The 24,105-nt window shown below is 41.0% G+C and overlaps 1 protein-coding gene across 1 annotated transcript in view; it reads left to right on the forward strand.

The window, feature by feature from the left end:
* Positions 1-24,105, forward strand: part of CPVL (carboxypeptidase vitellogenic like) — a 131,033-nt gene that overhangs the window by 22,153 nt on the left and 84,775 nt on the right. The window contains exons 2-3 of the mRNA XM_046019973.1: positions 4,838-5,026; positions 13,510-13,628. Of these exons, the coding sequence (XP_045875929.1) occupies positions 4,849-5,026; positions 13,510-13,628 (297 nt within the window). The 5' untranslated portion in view covers positions 4,838-4,848. The remainder of the gene's footprint in view (positions 1-4,837; positions 5,027-13,509; positions 13,629-24,105) is intronic.

The following is a 24,105-nucleotide window of genomic DNA, read 5'->3' on the forward strand; positions in this document are numbered from 1 at the left end:
AAGGTTGCATAATAGCTCTGTTATAGGATTCGGGTGCTTGGGATACGCTTGAATAATCTCGAGATGTGCTTACATCTTTGTAGAGTAGAGGAACCACTTTCTCGTACCTTTGTTTTATTGCAGATTTCATGGAAATGTCTGTTACTAGTTGGCCTGTTTGGTTTTGTTTCGGGGGATTTTTTTTTTTTTTTTTTAACGTTGGGAGCTACTAAGGCCAGTTAAATATGGACAGGGGAATCCAAATAGCTATTTTATTGCAGGTACAGCATTTATTATGTGAGCAATTCCTATCTGTTGGTTGGAATAATTATCATATAAAATAGGCAAGTGGGAAGGAGAGAACAGAGAGTGGCTGGACACTTTGTTTCCTTGTCCTCATTCTGGAGTTTTTGTTTTTGATTCTTTCTTCATCGGTAGAACACACAGTTTCCGAAAAGTGGCTTTTTCAGGTTTCTTTTCCAGAAGGCTTGCATATCTGACCTATTAATGGTTGCTTTCAAACACTAGGACAACTTGGCAGGGTTTTCCCCTTTGTCTCTTCTGCTGATTATTTCAATTGGAATTGGAGTGTGATGGAAAGTAGTTTCCAGCTCATTTTTTCAAATGAGGGATAAGAGACCACCGTGTGTGGTAAATCTTTAGGAACCAGTTCTCTGGGGGTGGGAATCTTTGCTGATTTCTGTGGTGTAAATACTCCCACCAGGGCTGATTTCAAGATACCAGCAAGATGTTCCTGAACAAAGAGTTGGAAAGAAATGCGCTGTAGCAAACCGTTATGGAATTTGTCCATCACATACAAAAACCATAGCCCTGGAGTCATGGTAAAATGTAGTAAATAGTTATGAAGTGATAAGCTTTGAGTATTTATTACTTATGTTTTTAAAGAGGGCTTATTAAATGGTAAATTTAATTTTTAACCATGGCTTTGTCTCAAAGCTCCTGGAAAGGTAACCACTGGTTTGAACACTGGTTTGACTGGGACCCAGAGAAGTCACCGTCTCACCGAAGTGTTGATGAATGAGCTGCCAGAACCTGGATTAGTGTCTGTTTCTAAAAACCAAATTTCTCTAGGAAGATTGACTTATTAATATTTCTGTTTATTCATTTGTCACTTTTTATTGCATGCTCTAATGATCTCTGAAAGGGGTTTCAGACTCTTACAGGCTGTTAATTATCTATTGAGATAATAACAGAATATCTGAATATAATTGTAACCAAGGATGGAGTGTGGAAAACAGATTTGATGTAAGAGCCATAAATAGATCCTGGCTTTGAGTCTTGGCACTATTACTCACCAGTGGTGTAATCATAAGTCACTTACGTACTTCTCTGGCTCCGATTTTAGTCTCCAAGATGAAAGAATTAGGCCACATGAATCTCTAATATCTCATATCTGTCTAAAATATGATTCATTATTTAGACACATCAGTTCAACAGATATTTGCCAATACCAACTATGTGCACATTTGTCATGGACTTGATTCCAGGCAGAATTAAATACAATATAATTATAGGAATTATTATTATAACAGCATCTCACATTTATGCAGAGCTTTCTCATTTGCCAAAGAGAAAGTGTACTTTGAGTCTTGAAGTTCTATGGCTTTAGGAGATCAAGACGCATCCTCATAGAATGTTAGAGAAAGAAGAATGTATTCTAAAAAGACAAACAGAACCCTTATTCCTAGGAAACGCAAGAGGTCATAACCAGGTAGTAACAAGGAATAAGGAACAAGCATTTTTTTGCCATGTCTATCAGTTGCTTCAGTTTATCTTAACAAAAGCAAAACCGAAAACTATTTTTTTCTAATTATAAGAGTCATTATTGTAGAAACTTTAGAAATTTTAAAAAAGTATTAATTAGAGAAACTACCATATATCCAATATAGTAGCCTGCTCTTCTTTGCCTAGTATTTTGGTATATTTTCCAAAATATTCTTATCATTTTAATTGCTGTGTATAATTCCATCTTTTTGGTGTACACCAACTTACTTATCTTAAATTGTTTACATTGTTGACAGTTTTTATTATTCTAAGGATCACTGTGTTAAATAGCTGTGTTTATAGAAAAACATTGTGCTTTGGACAGAAGGTTTCCAACTGTAATATTTAAGGTTTAGTAAGATGATTTCAATAAATCATATGCTTTTGACCTTTAGCTTATTTAATTCTGCCAATATTGCTTTGTATTTACTTAGATTTTATGTTTCTAAACATTAGGAGGAACAGTTTGCCTGAATCCTTCAATATGATATATTTGAACTGGAAATAGCATCAGTGTTTTCATATTATTTCATATAGACATGGTAAATTGTACGGTTAATTTTTTTTCACTTTCTTTGGGCAATAGCTTCTAGTACAGGGTGTTTTGTTTAGAAAGTACTCAATAAATGTTTAATACATTACAAGATTTGAGCTAATTTAGGGTAAACGAAAACATTTGAGAAGAATTTAAGAAAAAAAAAGAAACAACACTTCTCCATTCATGATAATAGCTCTCATTTTCATGAAGAAAGATGACAGCCAAGCACGGTTCAGGAATTCTGATTGTTAAGTGAGAATTATGAAATGAAGTATGTTGTTGCTTTAATTCACCGGCATGAGAAACCATGACTCTAATAGTTATTTGATTAAATGTTAATGAGATCTACTAAATTGACCCAACTCTTACTTTTATGTATTAGATGTATGTCAATTAACAAGATGAGTTTTACCTCTTTCCTCCTTTAACATCTTTGAGTCAACATCTGCTTACAAGGGAAGTGTTGTTACTGCCCTGGTTATTTAAATATTAATGACTTCCATTAAAGGGAGCTGGAGGTTTGCAACAGGAAGATGGAGAAATTAGATGGCCTGATTAGTTTCTTGCCGCCAGGAAAAAAAACCAAAAAACAAAAAAACTCTTACTGGAAGAGCTTCTTCCCCTATTTTTTTACTTTCACAGATTTTTTTTTTCCTGAACTAGTTAGAGAGTAAGATTGTTGATTTTAAGTATTCCTTGAAAGTAGCTATGTTATTAAAACATCAGTATAACAAGTTCACATAATTTTAAAAAATGTTTTATCAGCTCCATAGTGGTCACTACTCTTGGGATTCTTGGGACTAATTTCAGGTTTTAAATTCATTTTGTTCCTTATTATAGGCAAAGCCATTTTTTAGCTATGGATTATATTTGGTTGGGCTTGTTTACATGAAGTATGGGGAATTCTATTAAGTCAATCATGAAAGATTTGACAAGCATTGTATATTTGATCAAATTATAATGGTAAATATCTATCTTATTGGGGAAATGTATCTAAAATTTGTTATAACCAGTATTTTCATGTTATGCCAGTTTGGGTTGTGATAAGCATGTGGTAATAGATTTTTATATATTTTGTGTTTTTAAGATGTTTTAATGGCATGGTATTTTAAAGCAGTATTTTAACAGTCCAAAGCAGGCATTATGTTCACATAATTGTATATTTCTTTTTACATCCAGAAACCTGAGTGAGTAAAGTATTTATTTGTTTCGTGTACTTTACTTAGACTTTAGAGCTAAGAATTTGGATCATGCTTAAATAGTAGTAAGGCAGAGTAATAATAGTACTGATGTAGGATCATAATTCTTAGAATTAAGGATTAAGGTGAACCAGGTGAGGCCTTTGCCCAGGGTAAAATTTAAGAGCGTGCCAAAAACTCAATAATCATGATACATAGTATTTTAATGCAATATTTGGGGGGGGAAATCAAAATTAATGTAAGAAAAAAATCCATGATAAACAAAACATCAAAATTTTAGAAAAAGTTGCAGTCCAGCCCTGCCTGTACACCTGACTCGCCTTAACCTGATCTTGGCCTTGACTGGGTTCCGCAGTCCTAGGATGAGGCATTCCTTTGAGTCAAATTTTCCTTATCTAAAATTGGTGATAATCACTTTTGATTTCCTGGTCGGGTTATTAAGATATTCAGATCAGCTGGAAGCACATGGGAAAGCCCATTGTAAATTCAAATTACATGTTTATGTACAAGTTTAGGGAAATCATATAATTTTAAGCCATTATTATTATCAGCTGAGATGAATACTCTAGACAAACATCAGATTCGAAGACCTTTAAAAAGCTGTGTTTGAAGTTTGAAGCGTTTGAAGCGTAGCTCTTGAGTTTGCTTATCGGGTAGCTAGAGGGGAAGGGACCTATAGATAGTCCTTGGACCGTCTTCTTCCTTCTTTCTTTTTTTGTTCTCGGATGCAAAGTTTATGATTTGTAGAGAGAGAAGAGGTAGATGGAAATTTGTTTTGTTTGTTTTAAATTTTTATAATTTCTCTTCCATGTACAACTCATATCTCCCTTTTGCTCAAGCTCTTCCACCCATCAGTGATGCCTTCCCCATTTCTCCTGCCCATTTGGGCTCCATCCGCCTTTTACGCACATCCGCGACCTTGGTAAGGCCTTCCTGAGTTCTCTCAGTCTTCTCAATCCTCTCCCTTCCTGTGGTAGATAACTGTCTCTACCACTCACCTGGTGATCAATTACAGAGTCCTGTTGTCTTGAAATTTTAGCTAATCCTGCATTGAATTTACTTTTCAGACCACAGTTTTAGAAATAGAAATTGTCTCTCTATATTTGGAAATACAAATATAAACCTGGATAGTGCCTCCTTCTCCCTTGGACTGCCCACTTTGGTGTAAGCAGGGATTGGGTCTGTTTTATTCGTTGTATCCAAGGTGCTTAACACACACAATATACTTTTCTTTTTTCAATATACCTATTTTTTGAATGAAATAAATGAAGATCTTATATGTAAAAAGCCTGGGTCAATATTTACTCTTCAAAATCATTTGTTGTTTTCCTCCCAGGACTAGAAGGAATGGTTGGTGCCATGTGGAAGGTGACTGTTTTGGTGACCATGTTCATGTTCAGCCCTGGTGGTGATGGACTCTTTCACTCTATATACAAAAAAGCTCGGGTTTCCGTACCACGTAAGGGAGATGTAGGAGAGCCATTATTTCTTACTTCCTACATTGAAGCTGGAAAACTCGCAGAAGGTAAGTCTCATAAAATCAGAAAACCACTGGTAAATTTTCAACAGGTTTTTTATTTTTTTAAAGCAGTCATCTTACAGGATTCAAAATACCTTCTTTTTACTCAGTTGTTTTATTTCAAATATTAATGGTTTGATGTCCTATGTTATCAGAATTTTGAGCTAAAATGAGAGTTTATCAGAGACAGATTATCTAGTGGTGGAGGCCCAACAATTCTATTTATTTAAAAATATAGCATAGTGCCTGTCCACAGCTGGACACTTAATGAAGTGACTATTTTTTTTAAAAGATTTTATTTATTTATTTGACAGAAATCACAAGTCAGCAGAGAGGCAGGCAGAGAGAGAGTGGGGGAAGCAGGCTCCCTGCTGAGTTGAGAGCCCCATGCGGGGCTCGATCCCAGGACCCTGAGATCATGACCTGACCCGAAGGCAGAGGCTTAACCCACTGAGCCACCCAGGCACCCCTAATGAAGTGAATATTAGCCTTAGAACTTGATAAATGTCAGTTACCGGTTCCAAGGATTCTACATAAACTCATGTAAGCATCTCCACAACCCAGGGAGCTATACCCATTTGACACACAAAAACACTAAAGCAGGAAGAGATTCAGTTACTTGCCAGACTCAGCTGGACACCAGCTGGTAGCTTCAAGATTCACACCCAAACAACCTCATTCCTCTCTATGACCACAGGCATCGTGTTGGGCCCCTTGGCCGGGCAAGTTCCCCAAACCTCCTAGGCCTCAGTTTCTTCCTTAACTAGATGGACAAATAATCACTTAGTCACGTTGCAGGGATGTTAAGAATCAGAGGAGAAAATGCACCTGAAGGCTCTTTGTAACCTATAAATTTTTCCCTAAATATTAGTGTTTGCAAGTGATTTTTATTTAGGCATTGTGAGGTTTTCTGTTACTATTAATAGGAAAGAAGTGTTATTTGGTATCATCAGAGACTGAAATTTATGGTATATCTCTGCTCTTAATGGTTCTTTATATTTAAGTAAATCACTGTGTAGATAAATTACTTAATCTTTCTGGACATCAATAGGCTCCTGAAATATAAAATGGTATATAGGCAGCTAGCCTGAGGTGCTGTTTGTATAAGGAATCAGAGAAATGGGATGGTGGCTGGAGGGTGCTATGGAGTCAGGAAGAGTCTTTAAGAGGGTAAGAGACCATGTGTTTGCTGATAGAAATGCTCCAGGAGAAGGTGGGGCAACTATTTCAGAGTGCTTACTTTTTTTTTTTTTAAGATTGTATTTACTTATTAGCAAGCGAGCGAGAGAGAGAGAGAGCAGGTGGAGGAGCAGAGGCAGGGGGACAAGCAGACTCTACAGGGGTCTACACGGGCAGAGCCTTACATGGGTCAGTCCCACAACCCTGAGATCATGCATGACATGACCTGAAATCAAGAGTCAGATGCTTAACTGACTGAGCAACCTAGGTGCCCCAGGAGTACTTTCTTTAAGTAGATGAGCAACATGGCGGCTGGCCCATAGATGGAGGTGTTCAGTTTGAAGGACTGAAGTTTATCTCTCCTCATAGGAGAGAAAACCGAATTAATGGCTGTGAGGCTGGTAAGTTGGTTGATAGCAGGAGAATGTGTGGAAGTGATACTGGATATTTTAGGGAAATAAAATAAGCGTGTGGACTCTGTTAAGTTTTAAAATAAAGCAACTTCTCTTCATTTGAAATTTTCTCATAGCTAATAGGATATCCTCATTTTTGTTTTGTCTTGTTTTGTTTTGTTTCCTTTAAAACCAACACATTCTTGTATCTTAAGGGTTGCATTTGAGTCCTGCTGACATGTCTTTTTCTGACATACATACTGACTCCAGGTCTCATTATCTTTTTTCCAAGAAATGGTGAAAAACTTTGATAATGTGGTCAGTGTACACTAGTGTATATATGATGATGTAGTCAGAGAATGTAGTCAGTCCTTTTTTTAAAAAAGATTTATTTTTACTTGATGTGGAAAATAGTTCAGGCTCATATCACGAGACAAATATGAAGAGGCAAATAAACATCCAAATCCACCAAAATGGATCACAGGCATTCATGTTGGATTCTTGGAGAGTGAGACTTAGATTATGTTCATTAACAGGAAATCAAAGCAAATAATTTAGTTTAGAGCTGAACAAGAGTTGAATACTCATAATCAACCCTACTAATCCACAGATGAGGAATTCGAGATTTTAATACCTTACATGAACTGCCCAAGGAAATGCAGATAAGAGTACCTGAGATGCATTTAGGACTCAAATTTTCTGACTTCTCTGTGATATGCCTGCTATAATTTATTTTCCTTTGTTTAAGACTCTTGTGCTCTCTTTCTTCTTTTTTTAAAGATTTTATTTATTTAAGAGAGAGAGAGAGGAGCACTCAAGGGGTGGGGAAAGCAGAGGGAGAGAGAGAGCTGAGCAGGGATCCTGATGCAGGACTCGATCTCAGGACCCTGAGATCATGTGCTGAAGGCAGACACTTATTGAGCCACCCAGGTGCCCCAAGATACTTGTGCTCTTCTGATGTGACCAGATGCACACACATGAAACAATTAAGGAATAAAACAGTGAGTACTAAACCACTAAATTATTACATTCGAGGTAGGCATAATGGAAATTTTGAGAAGAAGGCTATCCTATTGGTTGGTATAGTACAGAAAACAGTAATAGTGTAGTGGTCAAAATAACAAATGACTAATATTTAATAATTATATGCCCAGGACCTAGCATAGTTTCTCTTCTTCTTCTTTTTTTTTTTTTTTAAGGATTTTATCCATCCATTTGACAGAAAGAGAAAGAGAGAGCACAAGCAGGGGGAGCAGCATGCAGAGGGAAAAACAGTGTCTCTGCTGAACAGGGAGCCCAACATGTGGCTCGATCCCAGGACTCTGGGATCACGACCTGAGCTGATAGCAGATTCTTAACCGACTGAGCCACCCAGGCACCCCCCAGCACAGTTTCTATATGTAATAGGCACTAGATAAAATTTGTACAATTTAAGTTTTAGACCTGAATATGTGCCAAACATGGGTGTTACCCACACCTTAGTTTATTTAATCCTCAGAGCAACCCTAGTGAAGAAGGTATAAGTATTGTTCCCATTTTACAGATGAGAAAACTGAGGCCCAGAAAATTAAGTATCTTGGTCAGGGTTGTTTAAAGATAGTAAGTGACAGAGGTAGAATTAAAAGCTATCTCTGCTGACACCAGAGCCCAAGGTATGAGCCTCTGCACTGTGTGACTAGATCCAGACTTGAAGGTGCTAGGTGAGATTTGGGCAGGTATAGAGGGATGTGCATGTACTAAGGAAAGCAGTTCCAATGGAGGCATTTGGTGAAAGGGACTGTGGTGGTGTGTCTGTATCACATCTGGAAGAACCAAGTCAAAAGAATATGGGGAAGCTCATCTGAGAAACCGTCCACATCCCTCCCATTCCTGTATTTGTTGCCTAGAAGCATTTCACCTTTGTGGTCATGAGCAGTACCAGAGAAAGCTCCTGGGGGGTGGGGGCAGTTTTCATCCTCTGTCCTTCTGTGCCAAGTCTGATGGCTCACCATCGGATGAGCAACAACATCTAAAATAGTAAAATCTGATGTAATGTCACTTTCTAAAGTTCTGTTACGCAGTCAAAATTTTTGAATGGAATTTTAAGTAGCTAATCCAAAATCTCGTACATCTGGGTATTCAAATGCAGTCCTGATAACATAATTAAAGATAATTTTATTCATCCGCTTTACTGAAAGTTCAGGAAACTCTGGACAGATGGTCAGCTCATTCCCCCAAATCCCTTTTGTTTATTGAGTCTGTCAAAACCTTAGGAACGTGAGTCTTAGTATCACAATGGAACATTCTTGAGATAGATAGTAATTCACAAAAAGACAAGGAATTTTTTGTTTTTTTTTTTTAATCTCCCAATTAGCTGGTTTAATTTTGTGTAATTGTAATTACACGTTTACTTTCTCTGCAGCTAGAGGAAACCCTTAAAACAAAATGAATAAAGGAGGCAAATTTTAAAATATTTACAGATACTGCCTTCTCACAAACTTTAAAGACTATTTTTTTAATTAGGTCTTTATTATTACTTACAGTCTGGCAGTGTCTTGTCTTGTACTGGAGTCTTTGTAAATGTGAGGTACATCCTGATTGGCTAGTTCAAGTCCTTCTTTGGTCACACTCCAATCTTTTTCAAAGTGTTAATATCACAAACATTGGTAACTGCAGTAAATAATACGGAGGAAGTGAAATCACTTCAAAGAAAACCTTCTCCTTTTTTTAACTGTTTTGAACATTTGTATTGTGAGTCATGGTTCCAGGAAGTAAGAAACTCCTAAAATCTTGGGAGTTTATTTTCCACGTTTCATCAGTAGGCTTTGGAAGGATAAACCAAACATTTGAAAATATGAAATATCATTTTAGTTGAAAGAACTTTCAATTATTTTTTTTTTAAGATTTTATTTATTTATTTGACAGAGAGAGAGAGATCACAAGTAGGCAGAGAGTCAGGCAGAAATTGAGGGGGAAGCAGGCTCTCCGCTGAGCAGAGAGCCCGATGCGGGGCTCGATCCCAGGACCCCGAGATCATGACCCGAGCCGAAGGCAGCGGCTTAATCCACTGAGCCACCCATGATTTTGTTAAAGGAAATTTAAAAATTGAAATGGGGTGAAACACATTTTTGTGGGCCAGGGAAAAGTTCTTCTAAATTCTTAATATCTTCATAAGACTCCCTTCCTTAGCAGATTTTTGTAGAAATATGTTCATCTTACAGTGTTGTCAGTTTGCCAGGTTTTAGTTTATCAATTCATCCATCCATTCACTAAATTCAGTAAAAAGTGTGTATTGAATGTCTTTAAGTTCTTAAGTCAGCATCCCTGTGGATACAAAGATAAACAAGGCAATTTCCCTGCTTTCCAGTAGTCCCTGATCTAGAAGGAAAGCAGGAAATGCACCTGAGTAAGTAAAAGGGAGCAGACAAACATCTTTGGAAGCCTCAGTAAAGGACGGCTGGGGGAGCACTGGAGTCATTTTCAGAGCAGGCCAGTGGACCTTGTGCTGGGCTGGCCTCAGAGAGATATATTGATTCAATCATCTCTCTCCCATCTTCCATTCCCTTCAGCTCCTTTCTATGATGTATTTCCTTTTTCTCATCCTACTTCGACCTTCCTCATTTTTCTTTGTCTTCTTTTTCAAATCCTCTCCCGCTCACTTACCTCTCTGTGATTCACATCTCAACGTATTCTCAACCCCTCCATCTCCAGTTCTCGCTCCTCCTTTTTGAGGTTCTCTGATTGGAGAAGATTAAGAGTTTGGGGGGAAATATGTCAAAAGTGTTTTAGGTACAAAATTCCAGTTAGAAAAGAAATTAAGTCCTGGGGATATGATAATGTACAGCATAGTGACATATTAGTTAGTAGTTAGTAGTTAGTAGTGGTTAGTAATAGTTATTAGTCAGTAGACATAGTTAACAACACCATATTGCACATCTGAAAGCTGCTAAGAGAATAGATCTTAAATATAGTTCTCTTTATAAGAAAAAAAAACGTAACTGTGTATGGGGAGGGCTGTTTACTAGACACTGTGGTGACCACTCACAATATATACAAATATCGAATGGTTATAGGTTGTACATCTGAAACTAATATAATGTTACACATCCATTATATCTCAATTTTTAAATGGCAAAAAAAGAAAAAAAGAAAAGAAAAGAAAGAAAGAAAAGGAACAGGAAAAAAAAAAGAAGTTTTGAAAGTCTGCCCAGCCCTGGAAGGTGATCCTTCTTTGGTCTAATTGAGAGCAGAAGCAAGGAGGAAGGCAGGCACATACCGCGTTCCCATACATTTCCCTTTTCCTTTCCTTTTTTTTTTTTTTTCCCCCTTTTCCTTTTCTTAAAATGTTCCTCTCCCTTTCTTTTTTCTTTGCCTTTTTCTGGCAGAGAAGGCTAAGTCTCTTTGGGAAGAGCTTGGGAAGAGCTAGAGAAGCTGGATTGAGTTTTGCAGTCTTCCCTAGGGAAACCGAACTAAGCCAGAAAAAAGCAGTCTTCCAGACTGCAGGTAGGGTGGCCCATTGGCTAGCGATGATATTCTCTTCCCTCGCCTGTGCCCTCATTTTTATTTATTTATTTATTTATTTATTTATTTGAGAGAGAGACAGAGTGAGAGAGCATGAGAAGGGAGGTCAGAGAGAGAAGCAGACCGACGTAGCCACATAAGGAGAAGTAGGTTTAAGCTAGTTGTCTTTTAAGAAGCTGCTCAACACCACTCTTGACATACTTACAAAGACACTGGATAGCTGTAGCTGGCCCTGTAGAGGAATTCTAGGACAGTGAGGGCTGTGTTACTATCACCATATATTTTAGGTCAGTGCTATTATCGAAAAACTGACTAATAATATTTAACAAGTATCACAGTAAGCACTCCTTACAGTACCATTTATTTCAAAACCTTTATAGTTTGCTCCAAAGTTAAAGTACTTAACTAGCTAAGCATTATTATTCTATAGCATTCTATTCTTAAAACCATTGTATCTTTATTTTCCTTTTCACTGTTATGGCCTTTTCACATTTCTAAATCCCAGCTTGATCTATGAATACTCTAGAATGATGTAAAGCAGATAGAATGTATGTGTGTATATTTATTGCACACTTGCACATTAAGTCAGTGGAGCTGGGAGCCTAATGTGGAACTCGATCCCAGGACTCCGGGATCACGACCCAAGCCGAAGGCAGTTGCTTAACCAACTGAGCCATCCAGGAGCCCCCTGCACCCTCATTTTACACGTAGCTTTCTTCATTTGATCCTTGCAGAAAGCCCAGGGTGAGGGTGGGGGAGGAAATCAGTATCCACACTTTGCACAAGAGGAAAGAGAGACTCGGAGAGATAAAGCAACTTGTCAGGGAGCCTGGTCAAAATTACAGACCGAGGTCTGCCCGATTGAGAAACCCCGTTCTTCCTGTTCTGCTAGCTTAGCAGGACTGTCTGGAAACTGCCGTTGAGACCCTGCCTTTGTCCTACCATCTCCTCTGCTCCCAGGTCCTCCTTGTTCCTGATGAGCAGGTGCATTTCACAGCTTAGCTGGTGTCATGGGTGAATCAGGACCAAGCTTCCTGACTTTTTCCTCTCTGCCAAACTTAGTATGTGTCAGATATAAATAGCTTTTCTTGAATCAATAGTTTTTACTGGGGACACTTGCTTTGTCACCACTAAGGAAGCTCTCTTCACCCAGACCCCTCTTTCAGTTCCCTCTACACACTGCCATCTCTTTCTTGTTTCTTCTCCATTCTGTTCCTAATCACTGTTCCTGTTTCTGCTCCCCTGCCATCCATACTTTCTGACTAACTCTGTGGTCAAGAAGCAGCATAGCAGGGTGAGGGAAAGAGCAGACTCTGAAGCCTGACTGCTAGGTTTGCCTCCCAGCTCTCCTTTACTAGCTGTGTGATGTCCGGCAAGTTACTTACCCTCTCTGAGCTTCAGCTCATCTGTAAAGTGGGGAACAATAATTACACCTATTGCATAACATAAAGCCCTCAGTACTGTTTCCTTTGAAGTGTTAGCTCTTCTGTGGGTGCCTGGGTGGCTCGGGAAGTTGAGCATCTGACTCTTGGTTTGGGCTCAGGTCCTGATTGCAGGGTCCTAAGATTGAGCCCTGGATCTATGGGGCTCTGTGCTCGGCAAGGAGTCTGCTTCTCTTTCTCTCTTTGTCTCTCTCCAACAAATAAAATCTTAAAACAAACAAACAAAAAGTTTGCTCCTCTTAGTTTTGTAAACTTCTGGGTGTCCTCAAGCTATCTGAGTAGTCCCTCTTTCCCCCTCCCTGTCCCTGTCCCTTTGGTGCCATAAAAAAGCCATAACCTCTGCCCTCTACAACCATCCTGTTATACTATTTGGCTTCCTCCAAGTAGCCACAAGGTCAGCCTTGGTTTCACTGGCTGCCCCACCCTACCTTCCCCTGCCTTCCCCGCTGCCCACATGCGTCAGCCCATTTCCCTTAATGGAAGTGGCAGGCCTTTTGCTTTCATGATAAGGAGAGTGTGGAGAATATACGCCTTCCGGAGGCTAAGCTACATAGCTGTGTTGTTTCTCTTTCAACTGCCTCGTGTTTTGGGATTGGGTGACTTCTGCCCTGGCCTTCCCAGTGGCTCAAATGTGAATACCATGATTTACCTTTTAGAGTGGAGCTTAAAAAAAAAAAAAAAAATTAAAAAAAAAATATCTCTTATTATAGCTCATAAACTACATTTGGGGACCAAAAAAAAAAAAAAAGTTAAAAATGTCAGTTATCCTTGGCTAGGTTGTGAATGTTGAATATGTGGAATGGACCAGGGCAGGCTGGAATTTGCTTCAGTAAGCAGCTTTGTGCCAGTCCCCTGGTAGCCTTTCTCTTCGCTCCATCCCAGCCCTGGCCCCTGAGAGGGAGAAGACGGGCTGAGATGGAACTGGCTAACATTGTATTATTTCTCTAATCCTTGGGTAAATTTGTTCTTCCACTAGGAAAAAGAAAGAGTTTGGTCCCTCCTTTCCCAGGTTTGAATGTGAAGAGTTATGCTGGCTACCTCACCGTGAATAAGACCTACAACAGCAACCTTTTCTTCTGGTTCTTCCCCGCTCAGGTAGGCGGGCAAGAGCGCCCTCGTAGGACACTAACCCTCAGGGGCTGGGGTTGCTGCCCCAGGGCAGACAAGTGAGCCTACAAACAATGTACTTTAAAAAAAATTTTTTTTTTGCATCTTTTAGATTTTTTTCTAAAAATAAGTGCCAGTGACTCTGTGTGGTGTTCCTGTTTATGTGCAGGAAACAAATGTTTGCAGGGAAGGTCCAACTTTTAAATTCCATGCAGCTTTGTGCAGAACAGTCACAATTACCACCTTCTTCCTGCCATGGTCTTCTTAAATCATTCTGTTGTCATTTTGTTCTAAAAATACCTTGGGCAAGAATGGGCGGTCGGGAAGCCAATGGATGATAAGGAATAGGGAGATTCCCAAAATGCACAGGTAATGCCCATCTAAGGTTAATTGATGGTGGATTTCCATGGCTCCGCCATCCACAGACTTTGCAGTACCAGTTCTTATTTTTGTACTCACCCCTTCATGCATCCAGTACCCACTGAGTAGTGTTCTGTGGGAACATAGAAGAGAGAGAACTGAACATATTCTGGCAGATTTTGTGGGGACAGGTGGGGAGGACTGCTGATCTAGGATGGAACTCTAGAACCCAGATGACTCTCCTTCTCAGGCCCATATACATGCACAGCTGGGTATGTTCTTACACTTCACTAGTCTTGCTTAGTGCTTGGTGATGACACACAACTCTTCAGCATGAACAAATCACTTTAGGCTAATGGGTACTGTTTGGTAGGGAGGGGGTTGTGAATATTGGTAGAGGTGCTGAGATGCATAAATACATTTATCCCACCACAGGATCATTTTCTATTTCTATTTTCCAAATTGGATTTGGTTTAAAAACCAGAGGAAACAAAGAAAAAGCTATCCCTAGGGAGGGTAGTATGTATATTTGCATCTGATTTGCATAGAGCAGCATTGCATATATAAAATTGTTTACTCTAGTGTAGTTTTCAAATTAAATTGCTTTTATTGGTGCGATTGGGTTGTATTTTCTTGACTTCTCATTTCTGCTTTCTTAACCATGGCCTCTGCTGAAGTGGACCATGTAGTTGTGGATGGGAGGGAGCACATAAGAACTGGTGAAGAATTCCAGATGCTTTTTGGTGGGCCTCATAGTAGTCTTCAGGTTGTCACCCAGTGTGGGTGCATAGAGTACAAAATTAAAGGAGAGAACTCACACTCAGGGTTGTATGGGTACCATGTTGGGAACCAAGTGCCCTCCAGATTCCTGGTCCTGCTTCCCACTGGTGGAACCCAACTGGAAACCAGAGGGGGAGAGAGTCCAGTTCTTGGAGCTCAGGCTACCAGGGCACAGAGCAGAGGAGAGAACAGATCTTCAGAAGCAGTGATGGTAACATACAAATAACCGGGACAACTGTCTTAAACAGAATTGATATAAAGGAAGCCTAGCAATATGAGCACATTCTAACAGGTAGAAATTTTTCGTGTGTGTGTTCTTGGAATCTCTTAACTTTATGCCTTTCATAAACCACACTATGCATGTGCATTTTTGATGTTACACCTTTTAATATCATATCATTGAATACAGGCATTTGTCACGAACCCCTTTGTATTAGTTCTCTATTGCTGCTGTACAGATTACCACAAACTTGGTGGTTTAAACGTTGCAAACTTATTATTTCACAGTTCTGCAGGTCAGAAGTCTGACATAGGCCTCACTGAGCTCAAATTAAGGTGTTGACAGATCTGTGGTCGTGCTGGAGGCTCTCAGGGAAGATCTGTTTCCTTGCCTTTTGCATTTTCTAGAGGCTGCTCACACTCCTCACCTCATGGCTCCTTCCTCCATCTTCACAGCCTACACTGGCAAGCAGGCTCACTCCTTCTCACATTGCATCACCCTGGCGGATGGCATGTTCATGTGATCTACTCCGGCTCTTGTCTTCTGCTGCCCTCTTTTACGTTTAAGGACCCTCATGATAGCATTGGGCCCACTGGATAACCCAGGGTAATCTCCATATCGTAAGGTCAGTTGACTAGTGACCCCAAATCCTGTCATCTACCTTAATTCCCAGTCACCATGTGACTTAACCTATTCACAGAATCTGGGGATTTGGACTGGACCCCTTTGGAGGGAGGGCCCTGATTCTGTACCAAATGGATACTTGAAGAATCTGTCTAGATTTGTGATTTTTGGTATATTCTCTCTCAGTGAGTCTCACAGTTTATTGTATTTCAGAATTATCCCCAGATTTCCCCCAGAGACCCTGACCTGTAAAGTGGGAGTGGCCAGCAAGTTATGGAATTACTAGGTGGACTACACCTGAGAAGCCCTGGTTCCAGCCTACAGGCCACTGTCCTGTTTTTAGTGCTCCTGGACCCAAAGTGATCCACACCCCTTTATCCAGAGAAAAACACCTCCCGCAGCTAAACTGGTACACATGGAGGTGGCGTGTTGTCCCATGCACCCATCTGAGCGAGGGCTGGAATGTGGGCCTAATGTGTCCTATGGGGTCAGCTTTCCTCATCCTGCTCGATGTTCTTCTAAGGCCTGCTGGGGTCCCATCTCCCCTGAGCTCTCTGACTCCCTTAGCCCCGAGAAATCCCATTTCCTACTTTCTCTTCTGCTTCGGTGGCTATTTCTGATACCAGGAAGTTCCTGATTGTCTTCTGCGTGTTGAATCTCCAATAGTAATAACCCAGATTTGTGAAAACAGGAATTAGTGGTGAGGGAAGTGGTCAAATGAAAACAAAGAAAGACTCAAATCATTTCTTCTCTTGCCTCTGAGCAGGGGTATGGTTTCCTCTAGAATGTGGGTGGTGCAGCAGAACTGGAAAGCCAGTCAGGGAAATGGGCTTAGATTCTGTTCCCTCTTCTGGTTGCCGGACTGACATCTGAGCCCTCACTACATTAAACAGTGACTGGGCTGCTGGGGTTCCCCCCCCCTTAATTAACTGAAGACCTACCGCTGCATTCCCTGGCCAGGTGATGATCTTTGGGGCCTAGGACTATAGATCAAAACATGCTCTAAGATGATCCCAGAAGACATAAACTGGACGCTGTGGGATCAGGAAAGAAGATGCTTGAGGACAGCGTGTTCTATTGAAAGTGACAGGCTCAGCTTCAGGGGAGAAACAGGCAGGCTGAAAAGATGGTACCTGACAACGGTCAGCATGGGGCAGCCAGGATAGACGGTTCTGAGCTCTCCTTACCCGGGGAGCCCCCAAGCAGCACTGGCATCCGGGGCCCCAGAGCAACCATTCTTGCCAAGCCCAGGGCTGTAAATTATGAAACAGGCCATTTGGGGGGAAGTAGAGAAAGCAAATGAGAAGGAGAAGCGGTGATCAGATCACCCAGATGGGGGAAGAGTTCCTTTCATTTGGCAGAAAGATTAGTTCATTTCCTGCCACAGGGAAGCAGCTGATATTATCATCAGGAGAGAAATGACCCTTTACAAAAATTGAAGGTAGAGAAAATAAGAGATCCAGGAAGGATGCCACCTTGTCATATCCTCTGAATATTTTGGGGGGGATGCTGTTTCTCAAATTAGTTTTGTCTTCCTGTTATTTCTGTAAGACTCCCCTGTTATTGTATACAGATCAGTGTGTAATGGATTCTAGAGCTGGAAATTGGTGTGCAGTGGGGACACAATGTGCAAGAGAAGTAACAGGCATTTTATTTCATGGGAGAAGAAGTATAATGAAGCCAATAAAAATGTCACAATTTTAATGACTGTTGTTAATCGAACATCGACTATATGCTAAGCACTGTGCATTTTCTTATTTAATCCTTACAATAACCACATGAAGAAGGAATTATTATCCTTGTTTAATAGATGAAGAAGACTACAGAGATTAAATAATTAGCCCCCAATGGCCCAACTAAAAATTGGCGGAACCCGGATATAAAACTAGGCCTCCAATGGAGAAATCTTTGTTCTTGATCATTGTACGTTGATCCTGAGAACACTGGCCATGAAAGGTGCTAGCTCTTGAGTTAGTCAAGTTTGCCTAAATCCTTGCCTTCTGTGTGCCAAATGTGAGGCTCAGATACCTACTTGACAATAGTTTTGAGACAAATGAGAGAACGTGGGAAAGCCTCAGATTGGCACCTGACACGTAGTAAGTAGAACTTCTATTGTTATTATCTCATTATCATCGTGCTTATCATTATTAGTTTTCCTGTTATGAATACAAATACTGAGCAGAACTAAACCAGTCACGATGTGGGAGATTAAAGAAGGCAAAGAACAGGAGGCCATTCCAAATCGGAAGTCGCTGAATGCCGGCGAAGCGTGTGGATTCATTGCTACTGGGTAAAGAAATTACAAAGTGAAACTGGGGTTTTCCAAATTTAAGAAGATAGAAAGGCGTAGAGATTATTCTTTTTGCAATTAGAATTCTTCCCTCTGGAGAAAGATACCCTGTATTTGCATTTGTCTCGTAGATATGGGAATATAGATGATTTGTTTGCCTCAAATATTATGGAACCCAAACCAGAGACCTTGAGAGTTAGGCCTATGGCCCTCTGCTAAGGGCCCTGTCCTGCTCTTTGGGCCTGGAGAATGGCTAGGATTCCTGGAATCTGAGTATCTGATGACTAAGGAAGATCAATATCATACTGAGGAGTCAGCAAGGCTGGGATAGGGTGAGGTAGGCAGACTCCAAGAGTGACCTTTGTTTCTAGTCGGGCTCCTGCCATATTGAATCAAGACTGGCCCTTGTGAGCAATGCACTATAGAAGAAACGATGGTGGGTGACTTCCAAGGCTACTCTCAATGGCAGGGTACTTGCGCCTTGGTCTCTTGGATCACTCACACTGAGGGAAGCCAGAGGCCATTGGGAGGACACTGATGCAACCGTGTGGGCAAATCCCTATGGAGACAAAGTCCTCTCCCGCCAGACAGCACCAACACTGGATGATGTTCATCCAGCCCAAGTCAGAGGACTGCAGTCCTGGCTGATATCTTAATCGTAATTTCATGAGACACCCTGAGCCAGAACCGTCCAGCCAGACATCCCCGAATTCTGACCCACAGAAAGCATGGGGGAATGATTGATTCCTGTTGTCTTAACCCACATGCTATACAGCATTAAACAACTACTAGAGCCCCTTCTACGTACTTCTGGGCTGTGACTGTGACATCTACTGACCACTGGAACTAGCTCCAAATTCTATCCTTTTACTTGCTCCAAGGTAACAGAGCTACAGACTTTTTTTCTGTGTAGCAAGCATGATACTAAGCTTTGTCAGTAGAGGGTGCTGGAGGGACACTGCAGGAGGACGTTGGCTTCTCTTCTGTTCCCCTGTCCTGCCTTGTGCTTTTTCTTGGCCCTGCTGTCCTGTCTATCTGCAGTGTGTGTGGCACGACATTCATGAGTGCCCTGCTCTGACTGGGCTCCCAGACCACGACGACCCTCAGCAAGCTTACAGTCCTGATTCTGTCCCAGTGACCACCCGGCTGCATTTCCCTCAACATGGACGCCATATATCCCAGTACATCCCATACGTTCCAGTGAGCTGGTTCCCTAAGTTCCCTAAGCCACCTCTGGCATTACATCCCCACTTTTGCCCAGCAGTGAGTGGATGAGATGCCCATGGTGGATGGGGACCAGGACCCATACTGGAACTTGTAACACAATTAAAGTTCAAAGATATCATGTAAAAAAAAAATAATAATAATAGTAACAGTAATTTAAAGATGAAAAAATTTAAAAATTAACATTACGATGTGGCTTCTGTCTTCTGATTGGATCCCAATTAATATAGCCAACCCATTCTTTATTTTAATCATTTATTTATTTATTTATTTAGAGTGAGTATGTGTGTGTGGTGGGGGGGTGTGGGGGCCGAGGAGAGGGAGAGAGAGAATCTCAAACAAGCTCCATGCAGGGCATGGGCTTGATCTCATGACCCTGAGATCATGACTTGAGTTGAAATCAAGAGTTAGATGCTTAACCAACCACCAGGCACCCTAGCCAAGCCATTCTAAATCCTTCTCTCCTGCCCAGAGACACCAAGGGCAGAAAGTGGGGTCAACTGGGAAAGGCATCAGGAGCCCCGGCACCCAGTCTTTCTGTCTCAGCCTTATCCTATCCAAGACTCCAGGATTGCTCATCTGTGCTTCATTCTGCTGTTTTGGCAGATCAACGTGCTTTGTTTCTCCAGGTGTCTGGCAGAAGATGGCTACCCTACAGCCTTTATCTGTCCTCGAACCTTGCAATCAACAGACAGCAAATAGCACTTCTGCTCGGGGCACATGTGACTGCCCCACTTGGGGTCAGGTGTTCTTTCTTGGTCCAACCAGCTAAAAGCTAAGAGTGCAGTTTCATGTGATATAAACATGGGTAATGGGAAACAGAAAGTCTGTTCTTAGAGAAGGGGTGTGGTCTGAACAGATCTCTTAAAATATGTCTGCCCCAGAAGGCTGCAGACCCATTAGTCGTACAGCAAAGATTTGGAGGTCATAGGCATGTGTCTTCGGACTTGCACTGTTTATCTTCTCTTTACTATTATTGTACTTATGGCATCAGAGAGCTGGAAGAATAGAAGGTTGGTGAGACCAAACAAGAAGAAAGCAGCTAAAAATGATAAATTATGGATCGTTCCATCCATAGAAGTATTCGAACTGGAGATACCTTTATGTGCCTGATTTCACATGGAGAAGAAAGTGACTAACTTCTCCAGCCACTTCTTTGTTTGCATCAAGAATGGGAAAGTCGGGGCACCTGGGTGGCTCAGTGGGTTAAGCCTCTGTCTTCGGCTCAGGTCATGGTCTCAGGGTCCTGGGATCGAGCCCCGCATCGAGCTCTCTGCTCAGCGGGGAGTGTGCTTCCTCCCCTCTCTCTGCCTACTTGTTATCTCTGTCTGTCAAATAAATAAATAAAATCTTAAAAAAAAAAAAAAAAAAGAATGGGAAAGTCAGGCCTGCCTTTGTCTAATAACCACCCCACACCTCACTTCATTCTAAATCCCACCTTTCTGGCGGGAGGCACCAATAGAGAAGCCATAACTACCTCATGAAGGAATGGGAGCCATGGACAAAGGTTAGGGAGGAGAAAGGTAGAGAAGATCCTGGTGGAGTATAAGTTGGCTCAGACTGGTGAGATGATTCCAAGCTCAAGGAGATTCAGTGCGAGCTTGGTAGTGGTGTAAGGAGGACTCGAAACAGAAGAAGTGTTTGGGAAAGTTCGTTTTCCGTGTGATGGTGCAGGGGCAACAATCATAGTAAAGGAAGATTTAGCAAGAAGTCAACACCAACCACTGTAAGTAAAGCTCAAAAAACACATTAGTCTTAAGCAAGTTGTGTGTATGTGTAGAACTTAAATGTTACTAGTTAGCTAGTTAACAATTCTAGTCACAAAACCAGTTGCTTTAAATAACAAAACCCTGCTTTGATTAAACCATTGGTGTAGCACTGAAGTATCAGCTGACCTGGGATCTGTGTGGCAAAATGGGAGTCCATTCAAACCTACTTGGGGGAATTTCAAGACATTTACTTGGGGTACTAATGACTTCAATTAGGACAGAACACATTACTTACACCAAGCAAATGATCAGCCTCTGCATATAGAAGTGTGAAGGGAGCTTTAATTAATTTACTAATTGCACTTCTCATCTTAAGCAGTACCATTGATTTGGGTCTGTTAGTCGTCCAGTTGCTGTTTTCTCTTACAAAGTATGGGGTGGGTCAGGGGGGAAGGAGAGGGTGGTTAGAATATGTGCCCGGCCCTGGGCATTGGCAGGCAATGTTGCCCTAATACTTACTGAGATACCTGATGCCTTAAGGTCACTCCAATTTGTCCTCTGTATAAAATGCAGTCAAGTTACTGCAGAGTACCAAAACTGGCAAGCCTTTAGTGACACTTCCAGGAACTCACTGCTTTCAAGGATATGTGTAAAGCTTGAGTAGAAGGTTATCTGTGCCAGGAAATACAGAGGAGGGCTTGGGAGGACAGAATGGAAGGTGGGTATGGTTTGATGCAGAGCAGGTGAAGAGGAGGACCCAGCACGATGGGACACCATCCATGGTGGAGGGAGCATGTCTGCCTGGGGAGAAACAGGGCAGGAAGGGTTGCTTTCATTAGTGTTCACATAGATTCCTTTATGCTTACTTAGAAGCAAGGAGGAAAGAAGAAACTGGGTGTTTCTTTCTTTTTTTTTAAGATTTTACTTATTTATTTGACAGAGAGAGACAGTGCGAGAGGAAACACAAGCAGGGAGAGTGGCAGAGGGAGAAACAGGCTCCCCACTGAGCCTCACCAATGTGGGGCTTGATCCCAGGACCCTGGGGTTCTGATCTGAGCCAAAGGCAGACGCTTAATGACTGAGCCACCCAGGCGGCTGAAACTGGGTGTTTCTAAGGCTCCTTTTACGTGTAGAATGCCAAACCAAATGAATGAATTTGATTTATTTGGACTGAGAATCGATTAAGACATAGGGTAGGTATGTTCACCATCATTATGAAAAAAATTGGAACATGCTCATGTGAGACATTGTGAAACTTCCATCTGTAGGGATTCTGAAAAACCAAATAAATAACCTGCTTCCTTTGGGACTTCACATTCTGGAACAGACCCTGAGGAAAGAGTCCAAGTTCATGAATTGGCCACCAGGGGTCACCAGGAGAATTTCAAGGGCTTCTGAGGCAAAACCCTGATTTCTTGCTCACCAACCAAAGGTGCAGGTTTGTGGGACCTGTATGCCTACACTCTTCTGTTGGTGGAGAGACTTCTCGCCTAAATATTTATGACTCTTCGTGTCCTTTTTCTTATATTTAGAATTTCTTTGTCCCTTTTTTTTTTTTAAGATTTTATTTATTTATTTGACAGAGATCACAAGTAGGCGGGGGGGGGGGGGGGAGCAGGCCCCCTGCTGAGCAGAGAGCCCGATGTTGGGCTTGATCTCAGGAGCCTGAGATCATGACCCCAGCTGAAGGCAGAGGCTTAACCCACTGAGCCACCCAGGCGCCCCTTTTTGTCCCTTCTTCATCCTCAGGTCCTACTACACTGCTGAGACCTATAGGAACATTAACAGATTTTGTTTTCTTTTTAGTTAAATGTATAAATGCTTATCAGTAGGGGATTACTCATCTTTCAGGTCTTAGATCAAATGTTACCCCCTCACCAGATGCCTCACCAGACGCCGCCTTTAAGTATTGAGTCTAATGGCTTTCTCTTGCTCTCTCACATCACCCACTTATTTAATTACTTATTTATTACCCATCTTCCAGCCTCACCAGAGAAATAATCAGAGTTAACATTTAAATAGATGTACCAGGCACTGTTCTAAGTGCTGTGCATATATTAACTCTTTGAAACTATACCACAGCCATATAACATAGGCATTATTATTTTCAAACAGAGGACACTGAGATGCAGAGAAGTTAAGCAACTTTCCCAAGGACACACAGCTGTAAATTAAGGTACTTGGAATTCAAACCTTGGTGGTCTGGTGCCCGAATCCATGCTCTTCACCATTGAGTATCCTACCTGTCTATGAGTGGGAGCTGGTGGGCATCCTCAGCCTCAAGACAGTGCCTGTCAGTGTTGTAGGTTATATGTATTAATACATTGTGGTAAATTGAGAATGCCACACTGTTTCATAAAATGATCATATGTACTATAATGAAAAGATTTTCATAACATGCTAAGTGACTCTAGCAAATGTAGGATATTACATATGGCCTGGTCCTATTTTCAGGGAAAAAAAAAAAGGTATTTACACACATGGCATATATGACATCTACAAAATATTTATATATGTATGTGTTGGGGGTGTTAGAGAAAAATCTGGAAGATTAAGCCTCTCCATGATCATTTCTAGGGACCATGATCAATGGAGTAACGGGGATTCTTTTAATACCTCCTTTAAAAAACTATTAGTTAATGGGGTGCCTGGGTGGCTCAGTGGGTTGAGCCTCTGCCTTTAGCTCAGGTCATGATCCCAGGGTCCTGGGATCGAGCCCCACATCAGGCTCTCTGCTCAGTGGGGAGCCTGCTTCCGCCTGCCTCTCTGCCTACTTGTGATCTCTGTCTGTCAAATAAATAAATAAAATCTTAAAAAAAAAAAACAACTATTAGTTAAGAATAAGTGCTTTTTTTATAACATAAAAAGTTTTAAGGAAAATTTCTAAAACTTTTGACAAAAATAAATGCCCTTTTTCTCTTGTTCCATACACTCTTGAGTTACAGCTTCAAAATAATAAATACTTTGAAAGCCCTGGCCTTTGTAAATCTGTAAATGAATTAGAGCAATTGTTTCTTACTTCATTTGAGCTGAAGTTTTGCAATGTGGTTTTGTTCAGGATGTCTTCATTTACTTTTATTCTTTCCTTAGTTGGGGGTGGAGAGGGAGAGAGGACTGCATTCTCACAATTGAGAGCTAAAGAGATCACCCTGTGAATTAGTGCATAATAACTTTATGCCATTACTACTGATGTAATTATTATTGTACGTATGACAACACAACAAGATGTCATATCATATGACAAAAGTCTATGTTCTG

Source organism: Meles meles, chromosome 10 (genome assembly GCF_922984935.1).
Source record: "Meles meles chromosome 10, mMelMel3.1 paternal haplotype, whole genome shotgun sequence".
Taxonomy (NCBI): domain Eukaryota; kingdom Metazoa; phylum Chordata; class Mammalia; order Carnivora; family Mustelidae; genus Meles; species Meles meles.